The sequence below is a fragment of the Oncorhynchus keta genome, unplaced genomic scaffold (genome assembly GCF_023373465.1).
Source record: "Oncorhynchus keta strain PuntledgeMale-10-30-2019 unplaced genomic scaffold, Oket_V2 Un_contig_963_pilon_pilon, whole genome shotgun sequence".
NCBI lineage: Eukaryota > Metazoa > Chordata > Actinopteri > Salmoniformes > Salmonidae > Oncorhynchus > Oncorhynchus keta.
This window is the reverse complement of record NW_026290622.1, coordinates 468,245-487,500: the sequence shown is the minus strand read 5'-3', so window position 1 is coordinate 487,500 and position 19,256 is coordinate 468,245. Positions and strand designations below refer to the sequence as shown.

Sequence of the window (19,256 nt, the reverse complement as noted above, 5' to 3'; positions counted from 1 at the left end):
GTACATCAGCTGATATCTCAAAGTGCTGTACAGAAACCCAGCCTAAAACGCCAAAACAGCAAGCAATGCAGGTGTAGAAGCAAACGTTGTAAGTTGTTGGTTATCTGCACGAACCCAGTCTTCACTATGAGTCATCCATAAAAGTAGATATGGTTACAAGGAAATGATGGAGGATGTGCCCTAGTGGGCTAAACCGATATGACGGTTTGGTAGACAAAGGGACTGAGAAGGGCGCAAAAGACAAAACACACTACACGGTTGATAATTATAATAATTGAAATGCTAATCCTTTGCACACGAACGCTCAGTCATTCGGGAATAATTGCAATCAATATATATATTTATGCCCAGTGTGTCGTCATGATCTCTGTTGGAATCGTCCATCTTTCTGTTGGAAAGTTCATCTGAACTTCTCTTTGCGTCCCTGGAGTCTTCGTGGTTAGAATGGATTCTTCAGAGTTCCATTCAGAAATGTTCTTATAGAATAGATGTTTCGGCGGATGTCGGTTTTCGCATTCAATGGTACATAATTCCTAGCTGCAGACTAGTAATTAGTATTGAAGAGTTGCTCTTATTCTGTCGGTACTGATAGTCTCAGAGTTTAACCACGTGGTATAGTTAAGAATTCAGCAACCATTACAACCTTAGCTTGTCCTGAGGTTTTCCTGGTCTCTACTCAAACCTTAGCTCCCTCAGCTGACCGAGGTAGGCATGGTCTAAAGAGGATTTCTCCAGGTGGGGGTTTTATTCAGAACTGTGGAAAAGCTGTCCCATGATGCCAGATCGATGTCTGTGCTCATGGGGGCGGGCCAATGACTTAGTGAGACTTTAAACAGAAATACAATTCTCTCACATTAAAGGTTTAAAATCACATAACAGCATTTCACAAATAGTTTAATCTTTACTCATTCATTTTATACAATAATTAGATGCAAGCCTCAGAACGGAGGCTCCGGTATAAACAGAGTTATGGTAATGTCGCTGTATTGTCTTTCCTGAGGTCACAATCATAAAACAAAATGGACCGGGTCGTACCTGGATTCTCCACTGAACGTTTACACATTCTCCAAAACATGGATATTGTTCAGTTCTCAAGTTCTGTGATGTAGAAGAAGTTCCTTTGTTCTACTGTGAAACTCTCTCTCTATACTGCCTGGCCATGAGGAGAGTCTCCTCTAGGAATTTACGACCTGAGATAACAGAACCTGGGTGTAAGAGGGAGAGAGGGGGAAGGCACTCGCTATACCCAAAGAGGGCCACGTCATGACACTACACACACACGTGCACCCGCATAGCCACACGCACAAGCACACACACATCATCAACAAACACAGTGTGTGTGTGGTAATGCCAGAATATTGGTTATGGCAGATGGAGGAAGGTGGGAGATGTATTATTACACACCACACTAAAGCTAATTCCTAACAGCCATTGTTGATTGGCAATAACATTGAATTATATTGTATTCTACACAAACACACACAGACACAGACACACAAACACACACACACACACACACATCTCTCTTTCATACTCTCTCTTTCAAACTCCACAGCCATAGTGATCTGATGAACACCAACTCTTCACTCAAGCCTCTCCTTTAAACACACACTCACACTGACCTCACAACCAAAACACACCCTCCACCATTGTAGGTAAAAGTACTCAATTCTCATACTTGAGTAAAAGTAATGATAGCTTAATAGAAAATGACTCAAGTAAAAGTGAAAGTCACCCAGTAAAATACTACTTGAGTAAAAGTCTAAAAGTATTTAGTTTTAAACATGCTTAAGTATCAAAAGTAAAAGTATAAATCATTTAAAATTCCTTATATTAAGCAAACCAGGCAGCAAAACAGACGGCACCATTTTCTAGTTTTTTATTTATTTACGAATTGCCAGGGGCACACTCCAGCACTCAGACACAATTTACAAATGAAGCATGTGTGTTTAGTGAGTCCCCCAGATTAGAGGCAGTAGGATGACCAGGGATGATCTCTTGATACGTGTGAATTGACCCGTTTTCCTGTCCTGCTAAGCATTTAAAAGTACTTTTGGATGTCAGGGAAAATGTAATGAGTAAAAAGTACATTATTTTATTTTGGAATGTAGTGGAGTAAAAGTAAAAGTTGTCAAATATAAATAGTACAGTACAGATACCCCAAAAAACGACTTAAGTAGTACTTTAAAGTATTTTTACTTAAGTACTTTATACCACTGCTCTCCACCACCCAAAGCCCCCTTTCCCCCCTCCATCAGTTTCATGTATGACTACTAATGCCTGACTATAACCAATCCTGCTGCAGTAGCAGAGTTAGTGGCTCACCTCCGGCCTGTTCCTCTCCTGCCTGGCCTGTCTCTTTAAAACAATGAGGACAGTATTGTCAGCTCATTTGTCAGCTCCCAGCTCCCAGCGTACACACACACACACACACACACACATGCTCGCGAGCACACGCACAAGAGAAAGACACAAGTGGAGTTGTGAGAGCAGGGGTGCAGGGAAGGAGCGTCAGGTACAGGGACGTTTCAAAGGAAACTGGTATCTGGGGTAAAGGAAAGTATACAATGTACCCAAAAGTGATGAGTGCAACCAAGGTGAGTTTGAATTGGAACAAGCTAAACGGATGTTCTAAATGAACATTCCCTGAAGGAGAACAGAGTGCAGATAGCTCCATTCTCCTTGTTTCATTGTGTGCTCTCATTTCACCCACAGTATATAACCTGCCCCTTTCTTATGCAAACACCAACACTGCCATTAAAGAGATATCGCACACAAACTACAGCATTAGTTAGTATCTTACCCTGAAAGTTATCTATGAGCCATACACTACTTTCAATATAATGCATCTAACTAATGTTGTAATATGTGAAAACTATCCCTTTAATCAACATAAACATTTCGAAGACCCAGGGGCCTTCCAGACATCCAGAAAGCCTGGGGCCTAGAGTAGTCACCCTGCCCAAGGAGGGCTCCCTCACCGTGGACAGGCAGCTCCTCTGCTCCCTGATGACGGCACAGCAGCCCAGGAAGCCCGTGACCATGACCAGGGCCCCGGCCAGGATGAGGATGTAGGCGGACACGGCGAAGGTGCTGGAGGCCAGCAGGCTCAGGTAATCACTCTTGTCTATCAGGGTCCAGATGCCCACGCCCATCACCGCCGCTCCACCAACCTGAGGAGAGAGACAGGTTGAGGTCATGTGTTCCCATATGTTTGTTTTGGCTTTACATGTTTCATGCCAATCTAATTGAATTAAATTGAATTGAGGAAGAGAGAGAGAGAGAGTAGGAACAGTGACAGGATGGGTGTGAGGGGGAGAGTGTTGGCTGTCAACAAGTGAGTCAGAGAGGGAAAGGGGATACAAAGACCAAGAGAGGGAGAAAGAGAGACAGAAAAACAAAGAGGAGGAGAGAGAGAGAGAGAGAGAGAGAGAGAGAGAGAGAGAGAGAGAGAGAGAGAGAGAGAGAGAGAGAGAGGTCAATAAAGTGAGTCAGAGAGGAAGGGGATATGCACAAAAACAGTGAGAGAAAAAGAAAGGAGGAGAAAAAGAGAGAGAGAAAGGATGAGAAAAGAGAGAGAGAAAGGAATTGAAAGAGAAAGGAAGAGAAAAGAGAGAGAGAGAGAGAAAGGAAGAGAAAAAGAGAGAGAAAGGAAGAGAGTAGAGTGACAAAAAAGGAGAGAGAGCCAAACAGAGCCAGAGTGGAGTGATTTGTTTCCATAAACAATGGTGGCCACATCAGAGGGGTGACGTGGCGATGCCATTAATCTGTTTTCCCATCTATGACACACTCGGACGTGCAGGAAATCCCAGGGAGAGTTGCTCCTATTCAGCCTTCCATCCCTTTCCTCCTCCTTTACACGCCAAGCCCCTACTCCCAAACAACAAGCACTGCTGCTACAGATGTAGGATCTTAATGTGATCCCCCTGTTGCTGAACTTCCCTGCAATGCAGGAAATGTCAAACATGAAGCGTATTTTAGGTTTAAAAAGGCTTCTGACGTTTGTCATTTCCACTGGAAAATGTATCAACCCCTATAAAAATGTCCATTAATTATAATTTGCATAATAACTCACATGTCCTGTTGCTGCAGGATTATTGGATTATTTTCCTTCTGTAGCAAACTGGCTCAAATTCAGATCTGACATCTGTAGTGCTAAAACACCATGCCATGGGAAAACGTGATAGTTTAAAGGAATGGGCAACTCTGGAGTATTAGTAGGTAGTATCTTTGGGTGCAGAGTTACAATATAGAGAAACAGGGAGGCTGGGGCTGTGGCCGTTGGGGAAAGTGGGAGGCATTACTGTTACACAATGTGGGGTTTGAAGGGAAGTCGTTAGGTTAGTGTGAAATGTAAAGCGAGAGATATAAAAGACAACCTGTTTGAATCTGATCCCTTCCTCTGTAGACAGAGAACAACTGTTTTCAGGCCCAGCAGAACATAGCTTTAATAGTTAACTGTGTTATTAAACATTAAACGTACACCAGCTGCCAGGGGCCAGGTTTGATCCACAGCCCATCGGTTCAACACCGACAGGCCATAAATATTACAGTACACTGGGCCAAGTCCATTTCTTTGTGCTCCTAAATGTAATCTCCCACTCCATTTCTCTGTCATGTTTTTTCTCTCCCTCTGTGTCTCTTTTTCCTCACTCTGTAACTCTCTCCCTCTCGTTCCTCACCGTAACTCTCTCTCTGATTCTCTCTCTCTCTCGGCTAAGAAAGAGCAACACAAGAAGTCACACAAAAAGTCTAACTTTGATGTAAAAACCTGTCAAATATCATTCTTCCCTGTGCATGCCTTCGTGAACGTTAACCCAATTCACTCTCTCCCTGAGTCCTCTTAAATAAATCAACTAACCTGTCACTGGAAGAAAACTATTGTTTCTGTGTACTAGAGGTTTAATAAAGCCTGATCCCAGATCTGTTTTGTGCTTTCAAGCCAACTCACTTAGTCTTTCCCAACACAAAAAGATCTTACCAGGCCAGTTTTTCAGGTCATCTTACCAGGCTAGATTGCTACTCACCCAGAAGAGAAAGTTGAAGACAAACAGGAGGGCTTGCTAATTTGCTATAGCCTGATCCCAGATCTGTTTGTCATGTATAGCAAACTCCTATGACCAACTCCCATGGTTGTTGGCTACTGCAGCACAAACAGATCCAGGGTAGCTTGCTAGTGCTACTCACCCAGAAGAGGACATTAAAGACGAAGAGGAGGTACTTGAGGCAGACGGTCATCCAGTCACCCTGGTCGTCTTTGTACACGGCCGTCATCTCCCCTCCACAGCTCTGGACAGACGGGGCACAAAACTTCAACTGGCAGTTCTGAATCTGAAGTACTTGACTGTTATTACAGTCAGCAGGGTTGAAAACAGGGTAGAAAACCCCAAGCAGTAGTTCTCACAGACTTTCTGTTCTCACAAGATTCTCCAAAGTTTGAAGAATATTCTAAGAACAGGGTACAAACAAAATCAGGCCAGGAGTTCTGAGTACTTGACAGTTCACAAAGCATTTCAAGTGGCTGAAAAACGGTCTAACAACATAGAAAATGCAAACCGGTTATTCTAATGCAAATTAAGGCATAAAATGTGGGGACATTTTGAGGACAATAACACATCACACAAGGTATGACATGAGCAGAAACAATCACCCAAATCACAGTCAGTCAAAGTGTTGTTGGTTACTTCCTTCTGCACAATAACTAGCAACTGTAGCCTTGTAGCACACCAGACAAGGGACATTGACTATCCTCACACTCTGTGAACACCCTGTGAAGAGGCGTTGGGTGTTATAACAAAAGCCAAAACAAAGGTATTTGTGGAGACATACACACGCACACACACACACACACACACACACACACACACACACACACACACACACACACACACACACACACACACACACACATTCCAATTAAATAGAGGGAGAAGATGCTGCCGAGCCTCTGAAGGCCTTTGATCGACACATCGCCATGACAGTATCACTGGACAGCATCACTGAACAGCGTAATCTAATATGACATGGCTATCCACTTCTTCATTTCTCAGACCTGTCAATCATAGGACTGAGCTACTAACAACAGTCAACTATTCCTGTAAGACTGTCATTATAGACTAGTTATGCAATTTTCATCAACTAATTTCATTAAGGTTTATGTCCATAGAATGGTTCTAGTCACTGCCACACACTGTGCCATGTGGATAGTACTTCTAGATGCTGCTGACCACACACTGTGTAAGAGTCAGTACTTCTAGATGCTGCTGACCACACACTGTGTAAGAGTCAGTACTTCTAGATGCTGCTGACCACACACTGTGTAAGAGTCAGTACTTCTAGATGCTGCTGACCACACACTGTGTAAGAGTCAGTACTTCTAGATGCTGCTGACCACACACTGTGTAAGAGTCAGTACTTCTAGATGCTGCTGACCACACACTGTGTAAGAGTCAGTACTTCTAGATGCTGCTGACCACACACTGTGTAAGAGTCAGTACTTCTAGATGCTGCTGACCACACACTGTGTAAGAGTCAGTACTTCTAGATGCTGCTGACCACACACTGTGTAAGAGTCAGTACTTCTAGATGCTGCTGACCACACACTGTGTAAGAGTCAGTACTTCTAGATGCTGCTGACCACACACTGTGTAAGAGTCAGTACTTCTAGATGCTGCTGACCACACACTGTGTAAGAGTCAGTACTTCTAGATGCTGCTGACCACACACTGTGTAAGAGTCAGTACTTCTAGATGCCGCTGACCACACACTGTGTAAGAGTCAGTACTTCTAGATGCTGCTGACCACACACTGTGTAAGAGTCAGTACTTCTAGATGCCGCTGACCACACACTGTGTAAGAGTCAGTAATTCTAGATGCTGCTGACCACACACTGTGTAAGAGTCAGTACTTCTAGATGCTGCTGACCACACACTGTGTAAGAGTCAGTACTTCTAGATGCTGCTGACCACACACTGTGTAAGAGTCAGTACTTCTAGATGCCGCTGACCACACACTGTGTAAGAGTCAGTACTTCTAGATGCCGCTGACCACACACTGTGTAAGAGTCAGTACTTCTAGATGCCGCTGACCACACACTGTGTAAGAGTCAGTACTTCTAGATGCCGCTGACCACACACTGTGTAAGAGTCAGTACTTCTAGATGCTGCTGACCACACACTGTGTAAGAGTCAGTACTTCTAGATGCCGCTGACCACACACTGTGTAAGAGTCAGTACTTCTAGATGCTGCTGACCACACACTGTGTAAGAGTCAGTACTTCTAGATGCTGCTGACCACACACTGTGTAAGAGTCAGTACTTCTAGATGCCGCTGACCACACACTGTGTAAGAGTCAGTACTTCTAGATGCTGCTGACCACACACTGTGTAAGAGTCAGTAATTCTAGATGCCGCTGACCACACACTGTGTAAGAGTCAGTAATTCTAGATGCCGCTGACCACACACTGTGTAAGAGTCAGTACTTCTAGATGCTGCTGACCACACACTGTGTAAGAGTCAGTAATTCTAGATGCTGCTGACCACACACTGTGTAAGAGTCAGTAATTCTAGATGCTGCTGACCACACACTGTGTAAGAGTCAGTACTTCTAGATGCCGCTGACCACACACTGTGTAAGAGTCAGTACTTCTAGATGCTGCTGACCACACACTGTGTAAGAGTCAGTACTTCTAGATGCTGCTGACCACACACTGTGTAAGAGTCAGTACTTCTAGATGCTGCTGACCACACACTGTGTAAGAGTCAGTACTTCTGTGTAGATGCTGCTGACCACACACTGTGTAAGAGTCAGTACTTCTAGATGCTGCTGACCACACACTGTGTAAGAGTCAGTACTTCTAGATGCTGCTGACCACACACTGTGTAAGAGTCAGTACTTCTAGATGCTGCTGACCACACACTGTGTAAGAGTCAGTACTTCTAGATGCTGCTGACCACACACTGTGTAAGAGTCAGTACTTCTAGATGCTGCTGACCACACACTGTGTAAGAGTCAGTACTTCTAGATGCTGCTGACCACACACTGTGTAAGAGTCAGTACTTCTAGATGCTGCTGACCACACACTGTGTAAGAGTCAGTACTTCTAGATGCTGCTGACCACACACTGTGTAAGAGTCAGTACTTCTAGATGCTGCTGACCACACACTGTGTAAGAGTCAGTACTTCTAGATGCTGCTGACCACACACTGTGTAAGAGTCAGTACTTCTAGATGCTGCTGACCACACACTGTGTAAGAGTCAGTACTTCTAGATGCTGCTGACCACACACTGTGTAAGAGTCAGTACTTCTAGATGCTGCTGACCACACATATCCAATAACAGCAACAGGTAAATAAATAATTCACAGAAGTGGACTTGACTAGAAAGACATAAATCATTCATTAAGCACACACTTGCAGCACTTTAAATAAAAGGTGAGCACTTAAGCCTGCCACATTGATCTGCCAATCAACAGACAGCAACGAATGCCACTGCAAGCCTTTGGAGACTTCTCTCAGTTCTATCTCAAGCTAATAACAGTGTGTGTGTGTGTGTGTGTGTGTGTGTGTGTGTGTGTGTGTGTGTGTGTGTGTGTGTGTGTGTGTGTGTGTGTGTGTGTGTGTGTGTGTGTGTGTGTGTGTGTGTGTGTGTGTGTGTGTGTGTGTGTGTGTGTGTGTGTGTGTGTCCATCCTCCCATGAGAAAATATGGCAAGCTGCTAATTATAGATTAGCCACATTGATGCCTAGGAGGAGTTTAGCTCATGCCATTACAGCCCAACTATACACATTGCAGTAACACATCTGCAAAAATGGCTTTGTCTATCAACTGGACTAGAACTAAACCCTAAACTGCATCAAAACGGTTTTGTTTTCTTGGTATCTGCATCTATAATTGTGCTGGTATGTGTTTATAGGCTACTGTTGCAACACCTAAAGCTCCCTTCTATTCTATTTTACACTGTTTGTTTTATATATTCTACTCTTTTCTGTATTCATTCTATTCTACTCTTGGGGAAAATACAGTGATTATAATCTATCAGATTTTGATATTCTACTGTTTGTGTTCTATACTCATGCTCAGCTCTTGTCCTATTCTATTCTATTCTAGGGGAGTTCTTTGTGAAGTTGCTGGCTCAAACGTTATTCAGCACAATGGGTGTACTGTGTGTACTGCTCCTTCAAACCAGTGGCTTTGGGCTATAGGGAGTTCCAGTACACAGGGAATGGGTTGAACTGTCTGAACATGCATTATCAAAGCGCAAAAGCTGTGAAATGTGACTTGCAGGCTACCGGTACGTCGTTCACTGGTTGAAAACAAACGAGCTGAAAGTTTTGTCCTCGGACTAATAAATCCGTTACTGTGTAACTTTGATGGGACAGACAAGAAACAGAACATTCTAGAATATGCTTTGGACAGAATGTTTCACAAGTAGGCTACCTATGCAACCAGCCAGGCCAGCCGGCCAGCGACATGTAGCCTGTAATATTATATCCACGATAACATGGTACATGCAATCACATTTAGGCTACCCACCCTGTGTGAACATATGTGATGGATGTATGTTTACGGGCACTTGTACGACCAGAAGGCAGGCAGGGTCCGCGAAATCGATTTTCCCCAGCATAAAAAAATCCATGAAGAGATGAGTGCTTGATAAGCTTCATTTCAGAGAAGGGATCCCCACCGTCAATATGAAAATCTAAATTGCCATAGACCATCACGTTTGTCTATCTACGTAGCGTCCATTTCGCTCGCTGATCAGTGGAATAGGCTGGACGTTGGTTTTCAGACTCACTTTTAACGTTCTGACTGTCTACAAAACCGAATAAGGAAACCGGTGCCTATGCACTAGACCATATTTTCAAAACATAAAAAATATGATTTCATTATTAAATTCCCATAACGTCTTGCTACATTTGGAGGCCATGGACACTGAGCAGGTTTCCCTATCAAAACATCGCACACTGGATGCACTTGCATTGAGCTGCGTGTAGCAGACAGAGTTCACGAAATTGCTTATATTTTTAGGATGCATCTCAATTTAGGAAAGTAGCCTTAATTACCTCACTCACCAAATGCACGGCTTGCTTCTGAGGGAAAACTGACAAATAGCCGTCTCGTTATTGTAGCATAGGCTATGTGATTCAATCAAGCTTGTTGCTTCCCTAGCGTCCAGTCCGTGGAGAAGAATGAGGGGTCATTATGGGGTGAAAAGGAAATTAAAGAAACTACCCGCCCCCATTGGATTGGATACTATTGAAGCCGCAGTGCAACTGTTACAGTGCATTGGCCTATAGGCATATACAATGTAACAGGCGGTTATTACATTGTTTTTCTGTGTTTATTCACACAAGTGCACGTCTAGTAAGTTTGTTACATATTGTCTTGTTTTGAGTCTTGTTTGGTGATAATATCAATCCAATGAATCAAGTGCACCCTGTAGGTGAGGTTTATGGGGTTTAAAAAATACACATTCTGGGAAAATATTGTTATTTACCCAAGCAAAGTGTGGACTAATGCAAATCATTTCATTTGACACCTCATGCGGTTAGTGCATATTTCAGAGACTGATCGGTGGTAATTTGAGGTTTAAAAAACACTTCAAACACGTCATCCATTCTGATCAAGTGGTCAACAAGGAGGCGCGGGCGGTTCGATCAACAACAGCTCCCTCTTCATTATGCAAACTAGTCTGCCTGTTGATGAAGTACCCGGCTCTCCGAACCCCACAGGCTAAGGTTAATTTGGTATTTCAACAGAGAGCAGAACATCATTGATTTGACTGGCGTGGTCAATTATTTTAAGAATGCTGAAAGTGAAAATGAGTTTGGGTCACACAATGAATACAAAGATGACGTCGAAAAACAAATCGGAGGTAACAGCAGTATGATTGAAAATAATGGTGTTTTTCTGCAGGGGGAGTTCAGGTCGAAGCAAACCTCCCCAAGCACAAATGAACATTCCTAGGCCTCAGCATGGCTGTGGGTTCTACATGACAATTGCAGGGCACATGGAAATATGTTGTAGTTTTGGAGAAAGTGCCACATAAGATTATAATTCAGGTGTGTATGTGAGGGAAATAATTTGGGTGAGAGGCCTCCAGTTGAATAGCTAGGGCAATTGGGAAATAATTGCCCAAATGTCATTGTGTCAGATTTGTAAACCTTTAATCTTTCCCAAATATGAATTGATTGAAAAACAATAGAGAGGGCCTATCATAATTGTTTATGGCTACAAGCCTATTGATCCTAGACTGGTTCCAGATCTGTCTGTGATGTCTTGTAAACGAGGTCATTGTCACGCTGGGGTTGGAATGACAGCACACACAGATCTGGGTTCTGGAACCAGGTTATATTTATCCTCTTGCTCAGCTCTACGTTTATTTTTTTCAATGTTGTGTTCTCCCCAGTTTTTCCACATACGTTGTCTTCAGATTGCTTCCTTTCTAACAAACAGGATGACTATTGTGTATTCCCCTCTAACCTCATCTCAGTAACCCAATAATCCCCACAGCCCATTAGGAACAGATGAAGTGCCACCAAGAAAGGATGTGTGGATGTTACCTGCTACAGCAACATCCGTCTCCCCAAACTACATTACAGAAGGGGATGCTATGATCCATCATGGCTTCTGTGTTTCACTGAACTAATGGGCAGAAATCACAAACACAGCAAATTTTTATGAGAGGGAGATCATCACCGCTCTGAATTTGAAGCCAATTTTAATCACACTCTGGAGATTTGTGTCTCAAATGAGAGAGAAATAAACAGCGTAAGTATACTTCCTTCTCTCAGAACTCAACTCATTTATATTCCTTGCCAGCACCTGTCTGTCCCTTCCCATTCCACCGTCATTAGTTTATCGCCCATCGTTTGTAGCCCGCTAAGCTCTTTAATGCCTTGTATCGCAGGAAAGGCTAAGCTTGGGCCGCGGTCGGACAGACAAAGTCAAAGACGGGACTGGCAGAGGAGACAACAAACATATCTATCTGTCTGTGTGTAAAGGGGGTGGGAGGGCTGTGTGTGTATATATAGAGTGTGTCTTTATGTGTATGTGTGTGTGTCTCAGTTAGCTTCACTGTAATGACAGTGGCATCTGTGTGATCATTGCTAACAGTGCGTCCCTCTCACTGTGACAAAAGGACACAAAATGCACTAGGAGCATTCACACTGCTTTTCTCCTTATTGGTATTCGTTATGTGACCAGTGGCAACCCACCTGTTTACGTAAATATATATATATATATATATATATATATATATATATATATACAGTTGAAGTCGGAAGTTTACATACACTTAGGTTGAAGTCATTCAAACTCATTTTTCAACCACTCCACAAATTTCTTGTTAACAAACTATAGTTTTGGCAAGTCGGTTAGGACATCTACTTTGAGCATGACACAATACATTTTTCCAACAATTGTTTACAGACAGATTATTTCACTTAGAATTCACTGTATCACAATTCCAGTGGGTAAAACGTTTACATACAGTCAACTAAGTGTGCCTTTAAACAAAATGATGTCATGGCTTTAGAAGCTTCTGATAGGCTAATTAACATAATTTGAGTCAATTGGAGGGGTACATGTGGATGTATTTTAAGGCCTACCTTCAAACTCACTGCCTCTTTGCTTGACACCATCAGAAAACCTAAAGAAATCAGCCAAGACCTTGTAGACCTCCACAATTCTGGTTCATCCTTGGGAGTACATTTTACTAGGATTAAATGTCAGGAATTGTGAAAAACTAAGGTGTTTGTAAACTCCCGACTTCAACTGTATATGTACTACCTCAGTCCTAGCTCGCACATTAATGTCTTAATTGAAATGATGGATTGCCTCTTATCAGCTTGTCGTTCCCTTATAGTTTGTACATCTCAATTGTCAGTAGAAACACCATTTGTTTAAGCAAGTCAGCCATGTCAGCTAGGTTTATTTTAAAGGCAGTAAATGAGGCTGTTTCGCTGCCAGACAAGGCTCCGCTGATAGCCAGGGTAGTGGTGGTAAGGATTCACTCCATGGTGCTGAAGGAAAGCTCTGCTGTTGGGACAGCTTTATGTAGACCTAACCGTTTGTCACACTTTTTGTCACCATTATAGTGCAATTCATGTATTGTTTAGTGTTGTGTAGTGACTTTGCTGGCATGTATCTATAAAAATAAATAAAAAATTTGCCCCACCAAGATGTACATGCAAAAATCGCCACTGTGACCCAATCTCCTTTTCACTTCCATCATTATTTAATTGACAATGCCAGTCAAATCAATGATGTTCTGCTCTCTTTTTAAATATCAAATTAACCTTTGTCTGTGGGGGTCGGAGAGACCGCCACTTCATCAGCAGGCAGACTACTTTGCATAATGAAGAGGGAGCTGTTGTTGATAGAACGCCTCCTTGTTGACCACATTTTTACGAAACATCAAATAACCCCAAACCAGTCTCTAAAATATTCATTTCACGCATGAGGTGTCAAATGAAGTTATTTGCATCAGTCAACACTCTGCTTGGGTAAATTATGTTATTTCACCAGAATATGTATTTTTTTAACTCCCAAAGCCTAATCTACAGGGTGCACTTGATTAATTAAGTTGAAATAGTCAACAAACAAGACTCAAAACAAGACACTGTGATTAAAGGACACAACACGTGAGGGAATGCACTTTACGCGCATTCACACTGCACCTTAGCCCAGGTGCTAATAGCCCTGAGCTAAGGGAGATTTAGCCAGGGCTAAGCGAGTGTTCACACTTGCACATTCTAGTGGGTTAGCACCAACCTTAGCCTAGAGCTATCTGGCCCTGAACCAGTGCCTGTGCGTTATATATATGTTTAATGTGCAGAAAGCGCCAATTCAAACTCCCATCTGCATGCGTTATAATGTCAGAATAAGTTTGTTGATCACCAAGTTTCGCTGAGCAACTATTTTCATTTACTCCCATTAAGGTTGGCCGGTATGTACTTCCAGAAAAGGTCCAAATAAAAATGTACAAGCAACTGAAAAAATGCTTTATCGGCACCTCCAATATAAATCACTCATTACTGCCACGCACAGGTCTGAAGCTTACAACAGCTTAATACATTGGAGGCGCCGAAGAGGTGTTTGTTTTGGTTGCTTGTACATTTTTATTTAGACCTTTTTTGGAAATACATACCGACCATAACCCAAGTAAATTAAGATAGTTACTCAGCGAAACTCCATATTTGATGATCAACAAACTGATTTTGAGAAAGCCTATATGTTGGAGGTCAGAGACCCGGCAGTCTGTGGCGTGTATTCCTGACAGTCAGTGGTGTGTGTTTTGGGGAATCCAGGCTTCCCCAAAAAATGGACAAAAAATAATAATAATGTATCTTTCCTCTCTGTTTCACAGTGCCCCTCTGTCTCTCTATGTGTTGGCCATCTATCTGATGCTGTCTGGTCCAAACGAGTATGACATTGTTGCCGCCCATAGCATTGAAGGCAAGGGATGCCAACGAGAATCTGGCCTCCCATGACAAAAAAAGTATAAAAAATGTGCAAATCAGCGTTGGCTTAAAAGATTTGACAGGGGCCCTCAGATCCTCAAAAAGTTCTACAGCTGCACCATTGAGAGCATCTTGATTGGCTGCATCACCGCTTGGTATGGCAACTGCTTGGCATCCGACCGCAAAAAAACTCTACAGTGTGCAGGGTGTACGGCCCAGTACATAAGCTCCCTGCCTTCCAGGACATCTATACCAGGCGGTGTCAGAGGAAGGCCCTAAAAATGGTCAACGACTACAGGCACCCAAGTCATAGACTGTTCTCTCTGCTACCGTACGGCACGTCTGGAACCAACTGGACCTTGAACAGCTTCTACCCCTAAGCCATAACACTGCTAAATTGTTAGATAAATAGATAAAAGTTGTACTATGCAAACATTTCTCAATGGTTTTCTGGTTGCTAAAATTTGAATAGTTTGCCTGTTTTCAGTTTGTGACAGAACAAGCATGTATAATGTAGAGAATCATTGTACCATCTAAACCGCTGTGAAATATATTTTCCATAACCCAAAATATTGTTTTTTTCAGCTGTTTGAAGCTTGTGTACGTACAAAACCAAAAGTAAGAGATACAAAAATTCAACTTAAAAAGAGAAAGCATAAAAATAGGGCACATAATACAGATCTACCGCTTCTTAGAGTTGCTTTCAATTCGGATGACAGATCTATAACTCATATTTCTATGTGATTTTTTGGGGGGTCGCCCAAAAGTTAGGCTACATATTGCTGCTTTAACCAAATAGCCAACCTGGACTATCTACATTGACCCTTTTGGCACTGACTTGTGTTTACTCATCACATACCTCTGCTGCTACTGTTTATTATTTGTGACTTTATTACTAGTTATATGTACATATCTAATCTATCTCAGTTACCTCCTACCCCTGCACATCAACTCTGGTACCGCGTGTATATAGCCAAGTTATCGTTACTCACGGTGTATTTATTATTACATGGTTTATTCTTGTTTTACTTTCTACTATTTCTCTATTTTCTTTCTCTCTGTATTGTTGGGAAAGGCCCATGAGTTACCATTTCACTGTTAGTCTACACCTGTTATTTACTAAGCATGTGAGGAATAAAATGGGATTGATTTCATGTCTCTTCGGTGCATAGCATTCTCTGTACAGGGGCACAAATTTCAAAAGTGAAACATTGTTCCCAGAGGTCGGACAGGTAGACAGCAAGGTTTATACAAACCATCACTGTTGCAAATAAAGTACGAGGCTTGAAGCCAGAGGAAATGTGTTAATAAATGCAGAGAGAAAAGTCTCAGAGATACAGTGGCTTGCGAAGTTATTCACCCTCCTTGGCATTTTTACTATTTTGTCGCCTTACAACCTAGAATTAAAATAGATTTTGGGGGGGTTTGTATCATTTGATTTACACAACATGCCTACCACTTTGAAGATACAACATATTTTTTATTGTGAAACAAACAAGAAATAAGACAAAAACACAGAAAACTTGAGCGTGCATAACTATTTACCCCCCCCCCAAGGTCAAAACTTAGTAGAGACACATTTTGCAGTAATTACTCTTGTGGTATGTCTCTATAAGTTTGCACATCTAGCCACTGGGATTTTTGCCCATTCTTCAAGGAAAAATTGCCTCAGCTCCTTCAAGTTTGCTGTACACCAGCGGAACCCATCTATCTTTAAGTCACACCACAGATTCTCAATTGGATTGAGGTTTGGGCTTTGACTAGGCCATTCCAAGACATTTAAATGTTTCTCCTTAAACCACTCGAGTGTTGCTTTAGCAGTATGCTTAGGGTCATTGTCCTGCTGGAAGGTGAACCTCTATCCCAGTCTCAAATCTCTGGAAGACTAAAACAAGTTTCCCTCAGGAATTTCCCTGTATTTAGCGCCATCCATCATTCCTTCAATTCTGACCAGTTTCCCAGATCCTCCTGATGAAAAACATCCCAACAGCATGATGCTGCCACCACCATGCTTCACTCTGGGTATGGTGTTCTCGGGGTGATGAGAGGTGTTGGGTTTGCGCCAGACATAGCGTTTTCCTTTCCTTAAATTATCGTCTCATCTGACCAGAGCACCTTCTTCCATATGTTTGGGGAGTCTCCCACATGCCTTTTGGTGAACACCAAACGTGTTGGCTTATTTTTGTCTGGCCACTTCCGTAAAGCCCAGCTCAGTGGACTGTGCAGCTTAAAGTAGTCCTATGAACAGATACTCCAATCGCCGATGTGGAGCTTTGCAGCTCCTTCAGGGTTATCTTTGGTATCTTCATTTCCTCTCTGATTAATGCACTCCTTGCCTGGTCCATGAGTTTTGCTGGGCAGCCCTCTCTTGGAGGTTTGTTGTGGTCCCATATTCTTTCCATTTTTTAATAATCCACAACTTTGTACCTGACCTGTTTGGAGAGCTCCTTGGTCTCCTTGGTACCGCTTGCTTGGTGGTGTCCCTTGCTTAGTGGTGTTGCAGACTCTGGGGCCTTTCAGAACATGTGTATATATACTGAGATCATGTGACAGATCATGTGACACTTAGATTGCACACAGGAGAACTTTATTTAACTGATTATGTGACTTCTGAAGGTAATTGGTTGCACCAGACCCCCCCTTTGCATTATTATTTTTATTTGTGTCCTTCAAGGCAGCTGTTAATGATCACATTAGACTGCGATTCATTTTATTATTTGATGGTGGTTTGATCGCGGGGGTGGCACTCGTAATGTCTGCAGTTTTCGGTTTGGTGTATTAGTCTATAAATAAATATCTTTGCCAAAATTAATCTCTCCCATGTCTTATTCTATGCTGACGTGAAGTTTATTCTATAGAAATTATTTGACTCTGATGTGTGCTACAGAGAATATTTGACTCTAGCCACAAGATTAAGGAAATTAGAATGGGGGGTGATTTAGGCAAGGCCATTTTTTTGGCACAACACCTGTTGCATGTTGTGTTTGTCCGTTAGCCCAGGGCATTGGAATACACGTGTGAATCCTTAGCCCAGAGCTTAGCATAGACTTAACAAATGCTTGTGTGAACACAGGATAAGCTAGCCCATGGCCAGTCTTCCCTGTGGCTAAGAACAACGCTGTGTGAAAAGGCCTTTTATTGTTTCACATCTGAGACGTTGATATTGTGTGGTGTATTGCAAGCTGGTCTCAACAAAGTAATCAGTATAGGCTGGCTCCCACAGGGTTCTGGTCAAAAGTAGTGTATAACTGTGCAGAGCTGTGGCTGAGTGGGTTGCATCCCAAATCTATCCTCTGAAGACCAGCGTTCAGTCCCTGCATCTACTTAATACACTGTTTCTCTATCCTGCCTGGATATTTGTTAAAATACCTTTCATTTAAATTAAAAAATGTAAACGTAGTGCACTAGAGAGAATATGGTGACATTTGTGATGCAACCCTAGAGTCTTTAACATCATAATGCTTGTCATTGTAATTAGGCTAATATTGTAGCAACAATGCTACTGCTATGTATGTCACTAACACAATCAGAGTGCAGACTTGAGGTATCATCTAACAATGATTTTCATACTAATGCAACCGTAGATACTTATTTCCTCAACATTTGTGAACCTTGTAAAAAGCAATCAATGATAGTCCATCTCCCACTCCCTCTCATGGTACACAGACAGATGTACTGGTACTTCTACTAAAAAGCTGCCCAAGGCTATTGCCACCCACAGCTGTGGTGTGTGTGTGTGTGTGTGTGTGTGTGTGTGTGTGTGTGTGTGTGTGTGTGTGTGTGTGTGTGTGTGTGTGTGTGTGTGTGTGTGTGTGTGTGTGTGTGTGTGTGTGTGTGTGTGTGTGTGTGTGTGTGTGTGTGTGTGTGTGTGTGTGTGTGTGTGTGTGTGTGTGTGTGTGTGTGTGTGTGTGTGTGTGTGTCCTTGAGGTTGTTGCATGGGCTGGTGTCCTTGAGTACAACCGGGAGGATGGACAATTTCTGGATTTGTCCTTGTGTAATTGTATTCTTTCTTCTTTTAAATGGCTTTAGGAATATTTATTTGAATATGATTTGATGCTGTCTGTCTGTCTGTCTGTCTGTCTGTCTGTCTGTCTGTCTGTCTGTCTGTCTGTCTGTCTGTCTGCGCACTTGTATATTACCATTCTCAGCATCTGTGAATGGAAGCATGGCTCCCCAGTTTCCTTCAGCAGCTGCCACTGTTGAGGCATTACACAAGCAGGGAAGTGGGAGGCAGGCAGGCAGGCAGTGGCGATGTGGGGGAAGCTGCTATAGCTGCCTAACAATAAACTCACACCTCCTCAATCTATAATCAGGAACAGGCTCGAGGCATCTGCTCCAGAACAAGATTTCGCTTTAGTCGAAAGACACTTAGTCATATGGTGTTTTGCGGATAATATACAATGTGTCTGCAAGTATCACAGTTTAGTGTTGAAATACAAGGCTGTTTGTGCAAATATGCGCCATTAAATTAATGGACTTGACTTTTTTCTATTTTATTATTTTATGAATATATAAGATATAAATAAGATAGAAAAATATATGGATGATGTTTTGTAAAACACATAGAGAAGTTGTAACACTGTTGCATTGCAATAACGTTTTCTGGTTCTGATTCTTAGGTCTGGTCAGTGTGATGCTGAACATATGATAACGGATGATACTCATTACAGTATGTGTAGCCCATCAATCATAGAGATTTTATATTTTGAAATTGTAGTGCAACCTTAAAAGCCGCAATTATTGTATCGCGATCCAAGTGCTCATTACGCATAATGACACTTTGGGGAAATAA

The 19,256-nt window shown here is 42.4% G+C and overlaps 1 protein-coding gene across 1 annotated transcript in view; it reads right to left on the bottom strand.

Annotated features, from left to right (window-relative positions):
• Positions 1–10,212, bottom strand: part of tspan11 (tetraspanin 11) — a 44,556-nt gene extending 34,344 nt beyond the window's left edge. Inside the window, exons 1-3 of the mRNA XM_052513003.1 lie at positions 10,064–10,212; positions 5,188–5,289; positions 2,982–3,173 (exon numbers count right to left, since the gene is read on the bottom strand). Coding sequence (XP_052368963.1) covers positions 2,982–3,173; positions 5,188–5,274 — 279 coding nt within the window. The 5' untranslated portion in view covers positions 5,275–5,289; positions 10,064–10,212. The remainder of the gene's footprint in view (positions 1–2,981; positions 3,174–5,187; positions 5,290–10,063) is intronic.
• Between the last annotated feature and the right edge of the window lie 9,044 nt (positions 10,213–19,256).